General features: G+C 44.9%; 1 protein-coding gene across 1 annotated transcript in view; it reads right to left on the bottom strand.

The window, feature by feature from the left end:
* The window catches only part of ZNF185 (zinc finger protein 185 with LIM domain), a 51,270-nt gene that overhangs the window by 10,148 nt on the left and 24,618 nt on the right, over window positions 1–16,504 (bottom strand). The window contains 2 exon segments of the mRNA XM_068963154.1: window positions 2,968–3,159; window positions 14,631–14,825. Coding sequence (XP_068819255.1) covers window positions 2,968–3,159; window positions 14,631–14,825 — 387 coding nt within the window.

The following is a 16,504-nucleotide window of genomic DNA, read 5'->3' as shown; positions in this document are numbered from 1 at the left end:
ATAAAACATTTTCACCCCTCAAAGGGCTCTATATTTTTAGAATGCTTCGGCTTCCTGTGTCATGGTTTGTGAACAATCATATGCGTAGTTGCAAGAGTCTGGATAAACCTGCCAAGCAAGCTAGAATGCTAACAGGGGGGTTTAAATTGAAATGTTCCTTTCATGCCCAGGAGACTTATCAGCTAGAGCCCTAAGTTGATTTTCTCCAGAGAAAGGTGGTCGGGGATAGCCCCCTGTTAATGTCAGAAGAGTTGGTGAAAGGCATAATATAGTAAACAGTAGACAGACAGATTTTGGTTTGGGGTAGATGCTTGAGCAGGTCCAGGAAGTCCCTCGAGTCCTGATCCGCCTTGCCTGTCAGGTATCCTCCGCATGACCTTGTCATGGGTGGGATCTCCCGTGCTGGCTCCCAGCAGCCTACCATGCTCCTCTGTCCATGGGATTTTCCAGGCAAGAGTACTGGAGTGGGTTGCCATTTCCTTCTCCAGAGGATCTTCCCGACCCAGGGATCAAACCCAGGTCTCCCACATTGTAAGCAAGACACTTTACTGTCTGAGCCACCAGGGAAGTCCTTGAAAGAAGTGGAGGGAGGGGCAAGTACATCAATATTGAGAACTGATGTGTTGCAGAGTCACACAGGGTTATCAGGGGTTAGTGCCCAAACTGCCATGTCAAGGAGTTTAAAAGAATGCCAATGTTTTTTAAACAAACCTTGAAGATCACTGAGCTTCTGTTCTTTGAGGCTCCTGAAATCAATGGGTAGAAGCACTCATTTTATAAGTCAGAGGCAAGACCCCAGCCTTCCAGCATGTGCCCATAACTACTCCTACAGCCAAGGGCCTTGGCCTGTGACTCACTTGGTTATAGCATAGCTATAGGGCTTGCACAGACTTGACAAACAGCCCCTTCCTGGAATGAGCTCCCTGCCCCCTTCCTCCAGTGAAGTCTCTGGAGAATACAAAGCTGAGGAAGAGAGGGGCAAATTAACTTAGGCATCACCAAGAAAGAGATGTGGATGGACCTTATTCTGGAAGTCACCTGCCATAAGAAGAGGAAGAAAACTTACGGGCATAATGGTTTTTCTGAATCTCAACCCCTTGGTGTAACACACAACCCTTGGCCTGGAATTGGACCTCCTAGCCAGCTCACAAGGTGTTTTTCTGGCCAGGCCATTACTTGCTTTTATTCTGCCTGTTCCTGGATCAGCAGTCCCATACCAAAAGCTGCTGCAGCTGCCTGCCTATTACAGTTCAGGGAATTCTTTTAGGTTCCATTCCTGAGCCTTCCCCATTTGTGCCATCACCTCATGTCAACTCCCTGTCTAACACTTTCAGCCCAGCTTTATGGGAACACACTGCCCTGGGTTAATTCTGGCTTCTCTCCAACATGGTGCCACTCAGATCATGTCCTGAGTTTGTGGCTTCATCCACCTGCCCTAGCCTCTGGGCTACCACCCCTTTGCCAGAGAATCCAGTGCACAGGACTTCAACTAGTTTAAGAGTGGGGATTGTAGGAAACAATCATAATCTAGCACCTGCCCAGATCCCAAGCCCCATCTTTAGGGACTATGTCACGTGCACCTGACCTCTCTGGTACATTTGCACACAACACCACCTTCTCCTCTGGGAAGCCCTTCCAGGGTACCTGCCTTCTCACCCCACTCTGGACGAGGTTCCCTGCCTCAATGTGCCCAGTCACCCTGGGCTACTCCTATATCACTCTAGGACATAGGAATGCACCATGGAGACTGGAGGAGGTGGACTGGCTGGGAGGGGAAGCCCCGTGGGAACCTGGAAAGACAGGTGGGAGGATAAAGTACAAAACCAGACAGTGGAAAGAAGACTGAGTACAAGAGGAAGGAAACAGCATCCATTTCTGACTGAGCAGCTAGCAAGTGTCTGGCATCCACTTATCCACACCCAACACAATAGTTCAGGCGACAAAAGAGCTGAAGCAGCAAGGAGACCTGCAGGATAAGATGAGCCAGTTTATCAAAAATGGAGAGGCTGCAGATATGACATGGTGATTAGCAACACAGGCCCTGGGCTGACTGTGTTTTAATCCCTATTAGGCCACTGCCTGGTTGGACGACTACTGGCCAGCTGTTCAACCTACTTCTGCCTCAGTTTCTTATCTATAGAACAAATAATAATAGCACTTTTTCCATATGGTTGGTGTGAGAATTAAGTGAGTACACATAAAGCATCAGAAGGATGCCTGCACATTCTCAGCTCGAAGCAAATGCTAATGCCTATTACTGTGGTGTTACTGCTGTAGTAGTTGGTCATTGGTTCACTGTGTGCTTCATGAGGGTGGGGATAGAGGGCTGGCCATTTTGTTTGCTACCTACAGCTGGCTCACATGGAATATTTAGGCTCTTCTGTCCATGGTATACCCCAGGCAAGAGTACTGGAGTGGGTTGCCATTCCCTTCTCCAGGGGATCTTCCCGACCCAGGGATTGCACCTAAGTCGCCTATACTGCAGGCAGATTTTTAACCATCTGAGCTACTAAGGAAGTTCATTTGTATATCATTTCCCAAACTTGTGGCCACTCTGGGGAACGATCTCTGGGGAGCTAAGGAACATGGATATGCTGCCATGCAAGGCCATCCTGGTGGCTGTGGCAGTGGAAGAATTTATTCACATTGTAGCACACTGTCCTCAGGAATCTTCCACCCCCATGAGTGGCAAAGGCACTCTGTATCCCTCTGCCAACCCAGATCTTCATGCTACAAATGGCTGTCAGGCTTGGTGTAACAGATTTGATGCTGTGGCTTCATACTCAAGCCCACAGAGACCTACCCCTGGTATGCTCATTGCTGATCAGCTTCACAAGGACTCCTAGCCAATCACACCTGCAGAAGGTAACGGGCATGACTAGTGTTAGGATTTGCTTTGGAGTGTGGCCCCTGACAAAACTCCAGTTCAGGCAGGTTAGCAGGAGCCTGGCACAGAGTAGCCCTTACCTGTTGACCAGGCTGTCCACTTCCAGGCGCTGCTCAGGATTTCTGGGGCTGCTCTGCTCTGAGGTGCTGGTGTCTGTGCACTGCTGGGTGGGTACAGCTGCGTCTCCTTGATCATCTTGCAGGACTCCAGGGCTCCCCTGCCACGCCTCTCCCACCTTGGTGACCACATTCTTCTCAAAAACAACCAAGGTGCTGAGGAAGAATGAGTCCTTGGTCATCCACTGCACACCCATATCCCCTCCTGTGACCATAGTAGGCTCCTCTCCCAGGAGGTGGGGTTGGGGGGCACAGAAGAGCCTGGCATCGCCCCCACCTCAGGGAGCATTCATGTCCTCCTCAGGAGGACCCCAGCACCACTGCTCCCCTCCCATCACAAACACAGTCCCCAAGAACACCTGATGACTTCCGTTCAGTTCAGTCGCTCATCTGTGTCCGACTCTTTGTGACCCCATGAACTGCAACACACCAGGCTTCCCTGTCCATCACCAACTCCTGGAGCTTACTCAAACTCATGTCCATGAAGTCAGTGATGCCATTCAACCATCTCATCCTCTGTCATCCCCTTCTCCTCCTGCCTTCAATCTTTCCCAGCATCAGGGTCTTTTCCAATCAGTCAGTTTATCTCATCAGGTGGCCAAAGTATTGGAGTTTCAGCTTCAGCATCAGTCCTTCCAATGAACATTCAGGGCTGATTTCCTTTAGGATGGACTGGTTTGATCTCCTTGCAGTCCAAGGGACTCTCAAGAGTCTTCTCCAGCACCACAGTTCAAAGCATCAACTCTTCAGTGCTCAACTTTCTACATAGTCCAACTCTCATATCCATATATGACTACTGGAAATGACTACAGATGACCTCAGTGATGTTTTAAAAGACAAAGACCTCTCTTAGCTGGAAACAGTGGCATTTCTGTCCCCTTCATCCTGTTACCATCGCTCCTTTCTCCAAATTTCCCCAGTCCCAGTTCACCTGTCCTGCTTAAATAGTCCCAAGACATCCTGTCTTCTCCCCAGGCTGAGGTGCTCAAAATGCCTGTGCACAAAAATCCAGCAGGGCACCAGCTCTCTGGCAAGAGGCTTCTCCCCTCAGCTGCTTTGGCTGGCTGTGTGTGTTAGTAGCTCAGTCATATTTGACTCTTTGTGACCCCATGAACTGTAGCCCACCGGGCTTCTCTGTCTATGGAATTCTCCAGGCAAGAATACTGGAGTGGATTGTCATTCCTTTCTCCAGAGGATCTTCCTGACTCATGGATGGAACTCTGTTCTCCTGCATCACAGGCAGATTCTTTACTGTTTGAGCTAAAGGGATGTCCTGCTTTGGCTGGCTGGGGCGGGGTGGGGGGCGGGGGCGGGCGGGGTGGGTAGGAGGGCAAAGGAGTGGGAAGAGAATCATCAGGGCTCTCTACATTCTCAAACAGACTGATTACCCTGCAATGCGCGGGGAAGGGCCATGAAAATCAAAAGGCTTCTGAGCATGCCCAACAGGTGAGGCTCAACCCACTGATGATCCTTGCTTGCCATATGCTGGCTAACATGGGAAAAGCCCAGAATAAGCCCTGCCAAAGCTGAGCACGCCCAGGACAGCCATTTTATTTATTGATAGTCGTATTTCACGACGGACATCGCGGTCAGAGCTCTCAGATGCAGAAAATGGCTGCTGTTGAAGGGGTACACCTGCCAAACTCCACTGAGCATGAGCCCGAAGCACATGCACAGGCTCAAGCACAGACGTACCGTTGTTGCACGTTTGTTGATTGCAGTTAGGATCTCCTTGTCTTTTTTATTGCCAAGCAGTCATAGTTATTTTTAACGAAGTAATAGCATTTTCATTTTCCCCCTACGTGTGAAAATTATGGGGAGAGGGTCTGCTTGCAGGTCACAAATTGCTCTCAGGATGTAACTTCGACTGCCCTTTCCATCCCTAGTCTGACCAAGTAGCTGCCACTACACTTCCCATGACTAAGTCTGCAGATAGAAGTGGGATAAAAGCAGAAGCATGGGCTAATAACTTAGACGGCCCGTTAAAGGCAAACAAAAAGGTCTTTCTTAACTTCAAACGTCCCACCCCACTCCGACTCCATGGCTTCTCTCCCCCCTGCAACAGCCAAGCTTCTTGAAAGAGCTGGGTGCACTAGCTCTTCTCGTCTCTTCATTCCCATCTCCCTGTCAACTCTCCACAGAAGCTACTATTGCTTCCCAATATCCCAAAGTAACTGTGATTAAGGACTTCTCTTCCCCTAAGTGTCTAGGACAAATATATTGCCTTCTAGGTCCTCCCTTCAATGGCGGGGAGCTTTCCGTGGTCATAAAGCTTAAAAACAATATGCTGAAAAACCTAATTGGAAATGTTCTAGATATTTTGTCCAGGTAGATAACTTTTAAGGTACCCCAACTGACTAGTTTCTCCTTGGTCCCTCACCCAAAATTTAGTCTACAGTCTCCATAAGATTATATATTAGGGCAAAAAAATTTAAAGCCTCCTGTACAAATATTAGCAGGAAGCTTTAGCCTTCATGTTGAGCAGGTGACCTCAACTTGTCCCATGTGCCAGAAACAGAATTCTGATAAAAATATAAAATGTGGCAAAAAGGAGAACCAGCTCTTATACAAACCAATGAGTCTTTAATTTGTGTTTATACTTGACACATGGTTGAAATTTTAGAATTAAAGCCATAAGATTTCTATTTGAGTCTATCTGAACATTATGTACACGTGTATGTTATATATGTGTAATATCTCTTTACTTTTAAATAGAATTACCAAGTAAACTTACAAGATCACTTATCCTTTATTCCAGTTGACTTAGGGATAAATACTTATATAAATTAAATATTTCTAAAACTCATTAAAAATTTTCTAGTACTTTGAATGTACAGAAGAAAAAATATTCTTTTATAAGAATTTTTTAATAAACTAACATTAATTTTTTAAAAATTCAAATTCAAAGAATTTAGGTAAATCCTTGGCAAACAAAGCTAGTCTAATATTGTTAATTTAATAAAAACAGCTGTCTTGTGCATTGTATATTTGTATTTTATACTGTACAATGTACAATATATTTTATATTATATAAATTACATGAGAAGCATCAATCCAATAATAAAAAATAACAATAATACTAATGCAGAGCATTTCCTAAATTTAATGGGTAAAATGTTAATTACATAAATATTTCAGAAATCATATAAGATTCTTAGAGATTTGTCAGTGCTCTCACTGTCCATGGTATGCTTTTATTTCTCAGAGTTCCAGTGCTGCCCTGAATTGCCCGATGTTAGAAACAACAGCACAATGTTATCAGTCATAATTTCAATTATTTTTAAAATGTTAATTTGGTTGCAATTTTACTTTTTAAAATTTAAATTCTGGTATTCTAAGCCAGTGGGTTTCTACTGGAAATTTTTATCACTTACCTATGGAATTTTGTTAATATACATATGTTCAAGACCTTTTCCTTCACTGGCAATTTGATTTCACTCATCTCCGAAATCTCATGATTTTAAATATGTTCTTACTACCATGTCTATTCCTTCACTGGCTTGAAGCTTTCCCTTTTAAAAGGGCCATTGCAACTACTGCTGCTAAACTTTTGTTGGAACAAGTATTCCCTCATGAGGAATTCTGATTCTTTCAAGTAACTGAGGAATAAATTTCACCAGTTAAGTCATCCAAGAAATCCTAGGTCTTCCTTTATACCTCAGATTACATTGTCTTTGTTATACTCAGGCATCGGGAATGAGAGAACTATAAAATTATTCAGTTCAGTTCAGTCGCTCATTACTGTCCAACTCTTTGTGACCCCATGGATTACAGCACACCAGGCTTCCCTGTCTATCACCAATTCCCAGAGCTTGCTCAAACTCATGTCCATCGAGTCAGTGATGCCATCCAACCATCTCATCCTCTGCCATCCACTTCTCCTCCTGCCTTCAATCCTTCCCAGCACTGGGGTCTTTTCCAATGACTCAGTCCGTCTCATCAGGTGGCCCAAGTATTGGACCCTCAATTCAGCATCAGTACTTCTAATGAATATTCAGGACTGATTTCCTTTAGAATGGACTGGTTTGATCTCCTTACAGTCCAAGGGACTCTCAAAAGTCTTCTCCAACACCACAGTTCAGAAGCATCAATGCTTCAATGCTCAGTTTTCCTTACAGTCCAACTCTCACATCCACAGATAACTACTGGAAAAATAATAGCTTTGACTAGACAGACCTTTGCCAGCAAAGTAATATCTCTGCTTTTCAATATGCTGTCTAGGTTGGTCATAGATTTCTTCCAAGGAGCAAGCATCTTTTAATTTCATAGCTGCAGTCACCATCTGCAGGGATTCGGAGCCCCCCAAAATAAAGTCTCTCACTGTTTCCATCATTTCCTCATCTATTTGCCATGAAGTGATAGGACTGGATGCCATGATCTTAGTTTTTTGAATGTTAAGTTTTAAGCCAGCTTCTTCACTCTCCTCTTTCACTTTCATCAAGGGGCTCTTTAGTTCCTCTTCCCTTTTTGCCATAAGGGTGGGGTCATCTGCATATCTGAAGTTATTGGTATTTCTCCTGGCAGTCTTGTTTCCAGATAGTGCTTCATCCAGTCTGGCACTTCGCATGATGTACTCTGCATATATGTTAGATAAGCAGAGTGACAATATATGGCCTTGATGTACTCCTTTCCCAATTTGGAATCATTCTGTTGTTCCATGTCCGGTTCTAACTGTTGCTTCCTGATCTGCATACAGATTTCTTAGGAGGCAGGTAAGGTGGTCTGGTATGCCCATCTCTTTCAGAATTTTCCACAATTTGTTGCAATCCACACAATCAAAGGCTTTGGTGTAGTAAAAGGAGAAGTAGATATTTTTCTGGAACTCTCTTGCTTGTTCTATGATCCAACAGATGTTGGCAATTTGATCTCTGGTTCCTCTGCCTTTTCTAAATCCAGCTTGAACATCTGGAAGTTCATAGTTCATGTACTATCAAAGCCCAGCTTGGAGAATTTTGAGCATTACTTCGCTAGTGTGTGAGATGTGTGCAACTGTGCAGTAGGTTGAACATTCTTTGGCATTGCCTTTCTTTGGGATTAGAATGAAAATTGACATTTTCCAGTCCTGTGGCCACTGCTGAGTTTTCCAAATTTGCTGGCATATTGAGTGCAGCACTTTCACAGCATTATCTTTCAGGATTTGAAATAGCTCAGCTGAAATCCCATCACCTCCACTAGCTTTGTTCATAGTGATGCTTCCTAAGGCCCACTTGACTTCGCATTCCAGAGTTTCTGGCTCTAAGTGAATGATCACACCATCATGGTTATCTGGGTCATGAAGATCTTTTTTGTATAGTTTTTCTGTGTATTCTTGCCACCTCTTCTTAATATCTTCTGCTTCTGTTAGTTCCATACTATTTCTGTCCTTTATTGTGTCCATCTTTGCATGAAATGTTCCCTTGGTATCTCTAATTTTCTTGAAGAGTTCTCTAGTCTTTTCCATTCTATTGTTTTCCTCTATTTCTTTGCATTTCTTCCTCAAACTGAGGAAGGTTTTCTTATCTCTCCTTGCTATTCTTTGGAACTCTGCATTTAGATGCCTATATCTTTCCTTTTCTCCTTTGCTTTTAGCTTCTCTTCTTTTCTCAGCTATTTGTAAGACCTCCTCAGACAACCATTTTGCCTTTTTGCATTTCTTTTTCTGGGGTGTTGATTACTGCCTCCTGTACAGTGTCACAAACCTCCATCCATAGTTCTTCAGGCACTCTATCAGATCTAATCCCTTGAATCTATTTGTTACTTCCACTGTATAATCATAAGGAATTTGATTTAGGTCACACCTGAATAGTCTAGTGGCTTTCCCTATTTTCTTCAATTTATGTCTGAATTTGGCAAAAAAGAGTTCATGATCTGAGCCACAGTCAGCTCCCAGTCTTGTTTTTGCTGACTGTATAGAGCTTCTCCATCTTTGGTTGCAAAAAATATAATCAATCTGATTTTGGTGTTGACCATCTGGTGATGTCCATGTGTAGAGCTTCTCTTGTGTTGTTGGAAGAGGGTGTTTGCTGTGACCAGTGCGTTCTCTTAACAAAACTCTAATTAGCCTTTGCCCTGTTTCATTTTGTACTCCAAGGCCAAATTTACCTGTTACTTCAGGTATCTCTTGCCTTCCTACTTTTGCATTCCAGCCTCCTATGATGAAAAGGACATATTTTGGGAGTGTTAGTTCTATAAGGTCTTGTAGGTCTTCATAGAACTGTTCAACTTCAGCTTCTTCAGCATTACTAGTTGGGGCATAGACTTGGATTACTGTGATTTGAATGGTTTCCCTTGGAAACAAACAGAGATCATTCTGCCATTCTTGAGATTGCACCCAAGTACTGCATTTCAGATTCTTTTGTTGACTTTGATGGCTACTCCATTTCTTCTAAGGGATTCTTGCCCACAGTAGTAGGTATAATGGTCATCTGAATTAAATTCACCCATTTCAGTCCATTTTAGTTTGCTGATTCCTAAAATGTCAGTGTTCACTCTTGCCATCTCGTGTTTGACCGCTTGTAATTTACCTTGATTCATGGACCTAACATTCCAGTTTCCTATGCAATGCTGCTCTTCACAGCATTGGACTTTACTTCCATCACCAACCACATCCACTACTGGGCATTGTTTTCGTTTTGGCTCTATCTCTTCATTCTTTCTGGAGTTATGTCTGCGTTCTTCTCCAGTCGCATATTGGGCACCTACAGACCTGGGGAGTTCGTTTTTCAATGTCCTATCTTTTTGCCTTTTCATACTGTTCATGGGATTCTCAAGGCAAGAATACTGAAGTGGTTTGCTATTCCCTTCTCCAGTGGACCACATTTTGTCAGAACTCTCCACCATGACCCATCCATCTTGGGTAGCCCTATATGGTATGGCTCATAGTTTCATTGAGTTAGACAACACTGTGGTCCATGTGATTAGTTTGATTCATTTTCTGTGGTTGAGGTTTTCATTCTCTCTGCCCTCTGATGGAAAAGGATAAGAGGCTTATGGAAGCTTCCTGTTGGGAGAGACTGACTGTGGGGGAAACTGGGTCTGTTATGATGGGTGGAGCCATGCTCAGTAAATTTTCAATCCAATTTTCTGTTCATGGTGTGACTGTGTTTCCTCCCTGTTGTTTGACCTGAGACCTAACTATGGTGGAGGTAATGAAGATAACAAAAATTATAAAATATAAAAATTAAAGCTTGCTAAACTGATGGAAAAATAATCTCCCACAGCCTGAGATTTTAGCCTTGGCAGTGACTGTCCTCTGGTCCTCTTCTGCTGGGCCATACCAACTGTCCTTATGTGAAATTATATGCAACCCACATATAAGAATTCTCTATTCTGTCTCAGCTCTCAACTACTCTAACTTGGCCAATTCAGACATTCTAAGATGCTGATTGGATTTTTTTCTATCCTCCATCCAACTCTCCCTCACAATTCTGCTGTTGTTGTTGCCTGTGTCCTTGCAGTTCTCACTCTGCCCTCTTCTGTGCTTCTTGGAATCCCAGGCTGGCTGAGCCTCATCCACTAGAAGGGTGCATAAACTGCCTTTCCTTCTGACATATGTCCAGGCTGGGGCTGAGGAATTGATTGTTACTTGAGACTATGAGGAGTAAGCAGCCCTTAATTCCCTGGCCCACACACTCCAAGTGCCACATTTTCTGATAAACCTAGTCTGTTGAGATACCATGCCAGTGATTAGACCCAAAGACTGGAAATGGAGAATTATTTGGGTTTGTCAAGAGGGCTTGTCCACAGCCACACCTGGAAGCCAGAGCCTTGCCTCAGGTGCCCTTCTCTGTTGGCCCATTTGAGACTGCTGCCTTGGTTTGGTATGTCTGTGAAGTGGGCATTTGTTCAGATGGCTCCAGGAAGTGCAGTGGCAACTTGGAGAGTTGCCCCACCACATGAGCCAGGAGGGGTCAGATACTGCACCTAGCCATGTACTTTCTGACTTGACACTTCCCTCTTCCTCATTGCTCCCCAAATTCTGGGTTCATTATTTTTATTAAACAGTTCTGTCTCCATCTCCACAGCTGCTATCCTAGTTAGCACCCCATCATCTCTTACCTGGAGGACTGGAATAACTTCCAAGCTCTTCTCCCTGCCTGTACCTGCCCATTTCAAGTCCAATCTTTTCACTGACACTATAGAGATAACTGTAAAGCACAAATCTGACCACATCAATCATCTGCTTAAAACTTCTCTGGCTCTGTAAGTGGGAATGGAAAATGCTGCAGCTGCTGTGGAAAAACAGTACAGTGGTTTCTAAAAAAACTTAAAGTTATCATATGATCCAGCAATTTCACCTCTGAGTATATACCCAAAAGGACTGAAAGCGGGATCTTGAAAATATATTTGTACACCCATATTTACTGCAGCACTATTCACAATAGCCAAAAGGTGGAAACAACCCAAGTGTCCACTGACAGATGAATAGACAAAGAAAAAGCAGTATGTCCACATTGTGGAATATTATTCAGTCTTAAAAAGGAAGAAAATTCTGATATGCTACACTGATGAACCTTTAAGACATTAAGACTAAGAGAAAGATGCTAGTTACAAAAGGACAGATACTGTATGATTCCGCTGCTGTGAGGTATCTATAGTAGAAAATTTATAGAGGCAAATAGTAGGATGGTAAGTGCCAGGTGCTGGGAGTAGAGGGGCTGGGAAGCTGTTGTTTAATGGAAAAGTTCTGGACATTGGCTGTACAACACTATGAATGTGCTTAATGCCACTTAACTGCATACTTTAAAATGGTTAAGAAGGTAATTTTAATGTTATGTGTATTTTATAACAATTTAAAAAGAAATCTTCTTGGCTCTTTGTCCTCTGCAGAAAGTCCAAGTCCTTATGGCATAAGGTTCTGACCCTGCCCACCTGTGCTTGTGATCACAGTTTTTGTCCTTTACTGGATTGATGTAGTGTGTAGTGTGCTGGCATCTCTAAGGCCACCCTCAGGGTCAATGATTCACTAGAACTCCCAGGACTCAGCATATAGTCATCCTCACAGGCCCAAATGACCTTATCACATCTCTGCACACCAACCCCCACTAACCTCACCAGCCATCAGCTAGTTCCTATCAAACCTTGGGGCCATCACTACACACAGTTGCTCAAACGTGAAATCTCGGGAGCAGCCTTGGCTACCACTTTCCTTCACCTTTGATAAGGCAACGTCGGCTATCTCTTGGCTGGGAAAACAGCCTCTTGACTGGTCTCCTCCCTTGTGTTGCTGTATATCCACCCTGCTTGTCATGTCTGGTCTTTAGACTCTCCTTTGCAAAACCTGTCAGTGGTGCCTGGGGCCCTCAGAAGGTGGGTCATGCTTGTCAGTCTAGGAGTAGGTGCCTGCACAGCCTCTCTCATCACTTCTCACCAAGCCAACCATTAATTCTTCCTTCACTGCAGCCACCCTGAGTCTATATTTCCATCACAATGTATCTATCTTTCTGTCAAAGTCTTCCAGCTTCAACCTCATCCCACCTATAAAGAAAGACTCTCCTGACATCCACCCTAACTCCCCCCGCCAAAGCCCAATCACCTCCTCCTTTACCTACAGGTTGCATTTTTTACACCCTGTCTAACCAGAGAGCACACTGAGTACTGTAGCACAAAGTCCAAAGCTGTTCATTCAGTATCTTGGTCTGGGCCTCTACAGGGCCTGGAGTCAAAGATGGACAAAAGGAATCAAAGACCAGTTGCTGCTAAGTCACTTCAGTCGTGTCCGACTCTGTGCGACCCCAGAGACGGCAGCCCACCAGGCTCCCCCATCCCTGGGATTCTCCAGGCAAGAACACTGGAGTGGGTTGCCATTTCCTTCTCCAATGCATGAAAGTGAAAAGTGAAGTGAAGTCGCTCAGTCATGTCCAACCCTCAGCGACCCCATGGACTGCAGCCTTCCAGGCTCCTCCGTCCATGGGATTTTCCAGGCAAGAGTACTGGAGTGGGGTGCCATTGCCTTCTCTGCAAAGACCAGTTGGATGTTCTTAAATAAAAAAACCTGTTACATCTAACACATGAACCTGGCACTAAAAATAGCCTCCTATTTAAGTATGGAACCTCCATGTATAAAAACCCCAGTATCATGAAGATTGTTGTTTAGTCTCTCAGTCATGTCCAACTCTTTGCAACCCCATGGACTGCAGCATGCCAGCCTTCCCTGCCCTTCATTATCTCCCAGAGTTTGCTCAAACTCATGTCCATTGAGTTGGTGATGCTATCCAACCATCTCATTCTCTGTCGCCCCCTTCTCCTCCTGCCCTCAATCTTTCCCAGCATCAGGGTGTTTTCCAATGAATCAGCTCTTTGCATCAGGTGGCCAAAGTATTGGAGCTTCAGCTTCAGCATCAGCCCTTCCAATGAATATTCAGGACTGATGCCCTTTAGGATGGACTGGTTTGATCTCTTTGCTATCCAAGGGACTCTCAAGAGGCTTCTTCAGCACTCAGCCTTCTTTATGGTCAAGCTCTCACATCCCTACATGACTATTGGAAAAATAATAATGACTAGATGGACCTTTGTCAGCAAAGCAATGTCTCTGCTTTTTAATACACTATGTTTATTATAGCTTTTCTTCCAAGGAGAAAGTGTCTTTTAATTTCATGGCTGCAGTCACCATCCATAGTGATTTCGGAGCTCAAGAAAATAAAGTCTGCCACTATTTTCATTTTTTACCAATCTATTTGCCATGAAGTGATGGGATTGGATGCCGTGATCTTAGTTTTTTCAAAGTTGAGCTTTAAGTTTTTATTCTATTTGTCTCTGCAATAGGAGCCACAGCTACTGTTCCCTGTTTCCCGGGTTGGTGAAACACTCCTGTGTTCCCTTCTAGCATTTCGCTCTTGCTTGGATCTGCAGAAGTGATAAGTGCTTATGAAAGCATATTTGCTCTCCATGAAATTTCCAAGCAATACAAACCTGCAGTGTTTCAACCATCTGTCAGCACATCCATAAGCTTTATAGGGCATGAATGTAATGTTCAGCCAGGCAGATGCCATCAGGAAAGCCTTGACTTGAACACCTCACACCCACACCACAAGGTCATCTCTAGTGACAATTACACTTGCCCTGTCACTCATGCATACCACACACCAACACATCACCAATCATAATCCCACTCCCACGTTTACTGCCAGTATCAGGGCACCTCTCTAATATGCTTGCACTCTCCTGTTTTCTCCCTGTCACTGTGACCTTCTCTCTCTGCTCCACCTTGTTGTACTCTTTCACAGTCTCCCCTTCCCCCCGTCCTTTCTAATTCTCTGACAGATGCTTTTTACACACACATATCGCCCTCATTTTACCTGGGACCACCCTCACCCCGATCTGTGGTGCTCCTATACTCTGGGAGACCTCCTTCCTCCTCCACATATAAGAAATTAGCCAGGGTTTCTTACCTCTGGGAACAGATGACTGCTCCAATCACAGGCTCCATCTCAGTTCCTTATGCCAAAAGAAGCCCCTTGACACTGCTCTGTGCCCGGGACTCACCATTTTAACTGCATTCATCAGGCAGGAGCCTGAGAATCTAGGTGTGCAATGCACCAGGCACTGGCATGGATGTGGGGAAAAAGTGGGTCCTACCTTGGTCATGGCCCCCGACAAAACTCCAGTTCAGGCAGGCTAGCAGGAGCCCGGCACAGAGTAGCCCTTACCTGTTGACCAGGCTGTCCACTTCCAGGCGCTGCTCAGGATTTCTGGGGCTGCTCTGCTCTGAGGTGCTGGTGTCTGTGCACTGCTGGGTGGGTACAGCTGGGTCTCCTTGATCATCTTGCAGGACTCGGGGCCTCCCCTGCCGCGCCTCTCCCACCTTGGTAACCACATTCTTCTCCTCAAAAACAACCAAGGTGCTGAGGAAGAATGAGTCCTTGATCATCCACTGCACATCCATATCACCTTCTGTGACCACAGCAGGCTCCTCTCCCGGAGGGGGCGGGGAAGGAGCCTAGCATGGCCCCCACTTCAGGGAGTGCTCATGTCTTCCTCAGGAGGACCCCAGCACCGCTGCTCCCCTCCAACTGACAAAGGCTGTCCCTGTATAAGATGAAGCCTGAGACCAGATGCTTTTGCCACCCTCTGAATCCAGCAAGGAGGCAGTGGCCTCCCAGCTGTCCGCAGTATCAAGTTCTTTGGGAGATCTTCCATCTTTCCTGGCCTGACATCACACCTATACTTGCACTTCCCTCCCATCACCATCCCCATCCTGGCATGCTTCCAAGGGCCTTGTTCTCATCATTGGTGCCTCCTCCACATTCTGTGTGATGATGCTGGTGCCTGATGGCCTCAGGCACCAAAGATGTCATATGCCCACTAGGCCAGTGGCCAAGACTGAGTCAGGTTATTGAGAACATGAGCCTAGCATTCCAGAAAATGACTATCTAGTCCACCATCACCTTGATCCTGGTCCATCCTGAACTCAACCCTGCCAATCAGCAGCCTGCCTCCAATTGCCGAGGGCTATATTGGGGGGGCTATATTAGTGCAAGAAGTTCATACCACCAGCTACCTCCAGCCTTGGGGCTCTTTATTCATGGAAGTTAATTGCATAGTAGGCAGACTCACTGCCTTCAAGCTGGAATAACAAGAGGAGCAGAACTCATAACTTTTGGAAAGTATGCTCTTCTCCAAAAGTGCCACTCCCTTAGCCAGAATACCCTGACACACTCATCCCATTATGACATATAGGCTCGAGTCAATGACAAACCAAAATGGCCTAAAGAGCATGTTTCCTGACTCTGGAAGCCCTGAGCTAGCTTTCAGTTCAGTTTAGTTCAGTCTCAGTCGTGTCTGACTCTTTGTGACCCATGGACTGCAACACACCAGGCTTCCCTGTCTATCACCAACTCCCAGAGCTTGCTCAAACTCATGTCCATCAAGTTGATGATGCCATCCAACCATATCATCCTCTGCCATCCCCTTCTCCTCCTGCCTTCAATCTTTCCCAGCATCAGGGTCTTTTCAAATGAGTCAGTTCTTCACATCAGATGGCCAAAGTACTGGAGCCTCAGCTTCAGCATCAGTCCTTCCAGTGAATATTCAGGACTGATTTCCTTCAGGATTGTCTGGTTTGATCTCCTTGCAGTCCAAGGGACTCTCAAGAGTCTTCTCCAACACCACAGTTCAAAAGCATCAATTCTTCAGCACTCAGCTTTCTTTATAGTCCAACTCACATCCATACACGACTACTGGAAAAACCATAGCTTTGACTAGACGGACCTTTGTCAGCAAAGTAATGTCTCTCATTTTTAATATGCTGTCTAGGTTGATCTTAGTTTTTTTTTCCAAGGAGCAAGTCTCTTTTCATTTCATGGCTGCAGTCACCATCTGCAGTGATTTTGGGGGCCAAAAAACAGTGTCTCATTGTTTCCCCATCTATTTGCCATGAAGTGATGGGACCAGATACCATGATCTTAATTTTTTGAATGTTGAGTTTTAAGCCAGCTTTTTCACTCTCCTCTTTCACTTTCATCAAGAGGCTCTTTAGTTCTTAGTATTCTTGCCTTGAGAACCCCATGAGCTAACTTTACTT

This window comes from Capricornis sumatraensis, chromosome X (genome assembly GCF_032405125.1).
Source record: "Capricornis sumatraensis isolate serow.1 chromosome X, serow.2, whole genome shotgun sequence".
In the NCBI taxonomy this organism is placed as follows: domain Eukaryota; kingdom Metazoa; phylum Chordata; class Mammalia; order Artiodactyla; family Bovidae; genus Capricornis; species Capricornis sumatraensis.
The sequence above is the reverse complement of the archived record's forward strand: the minus strand, read 5'-3'. Positions and strand labels throughout refer to the sequence as shown.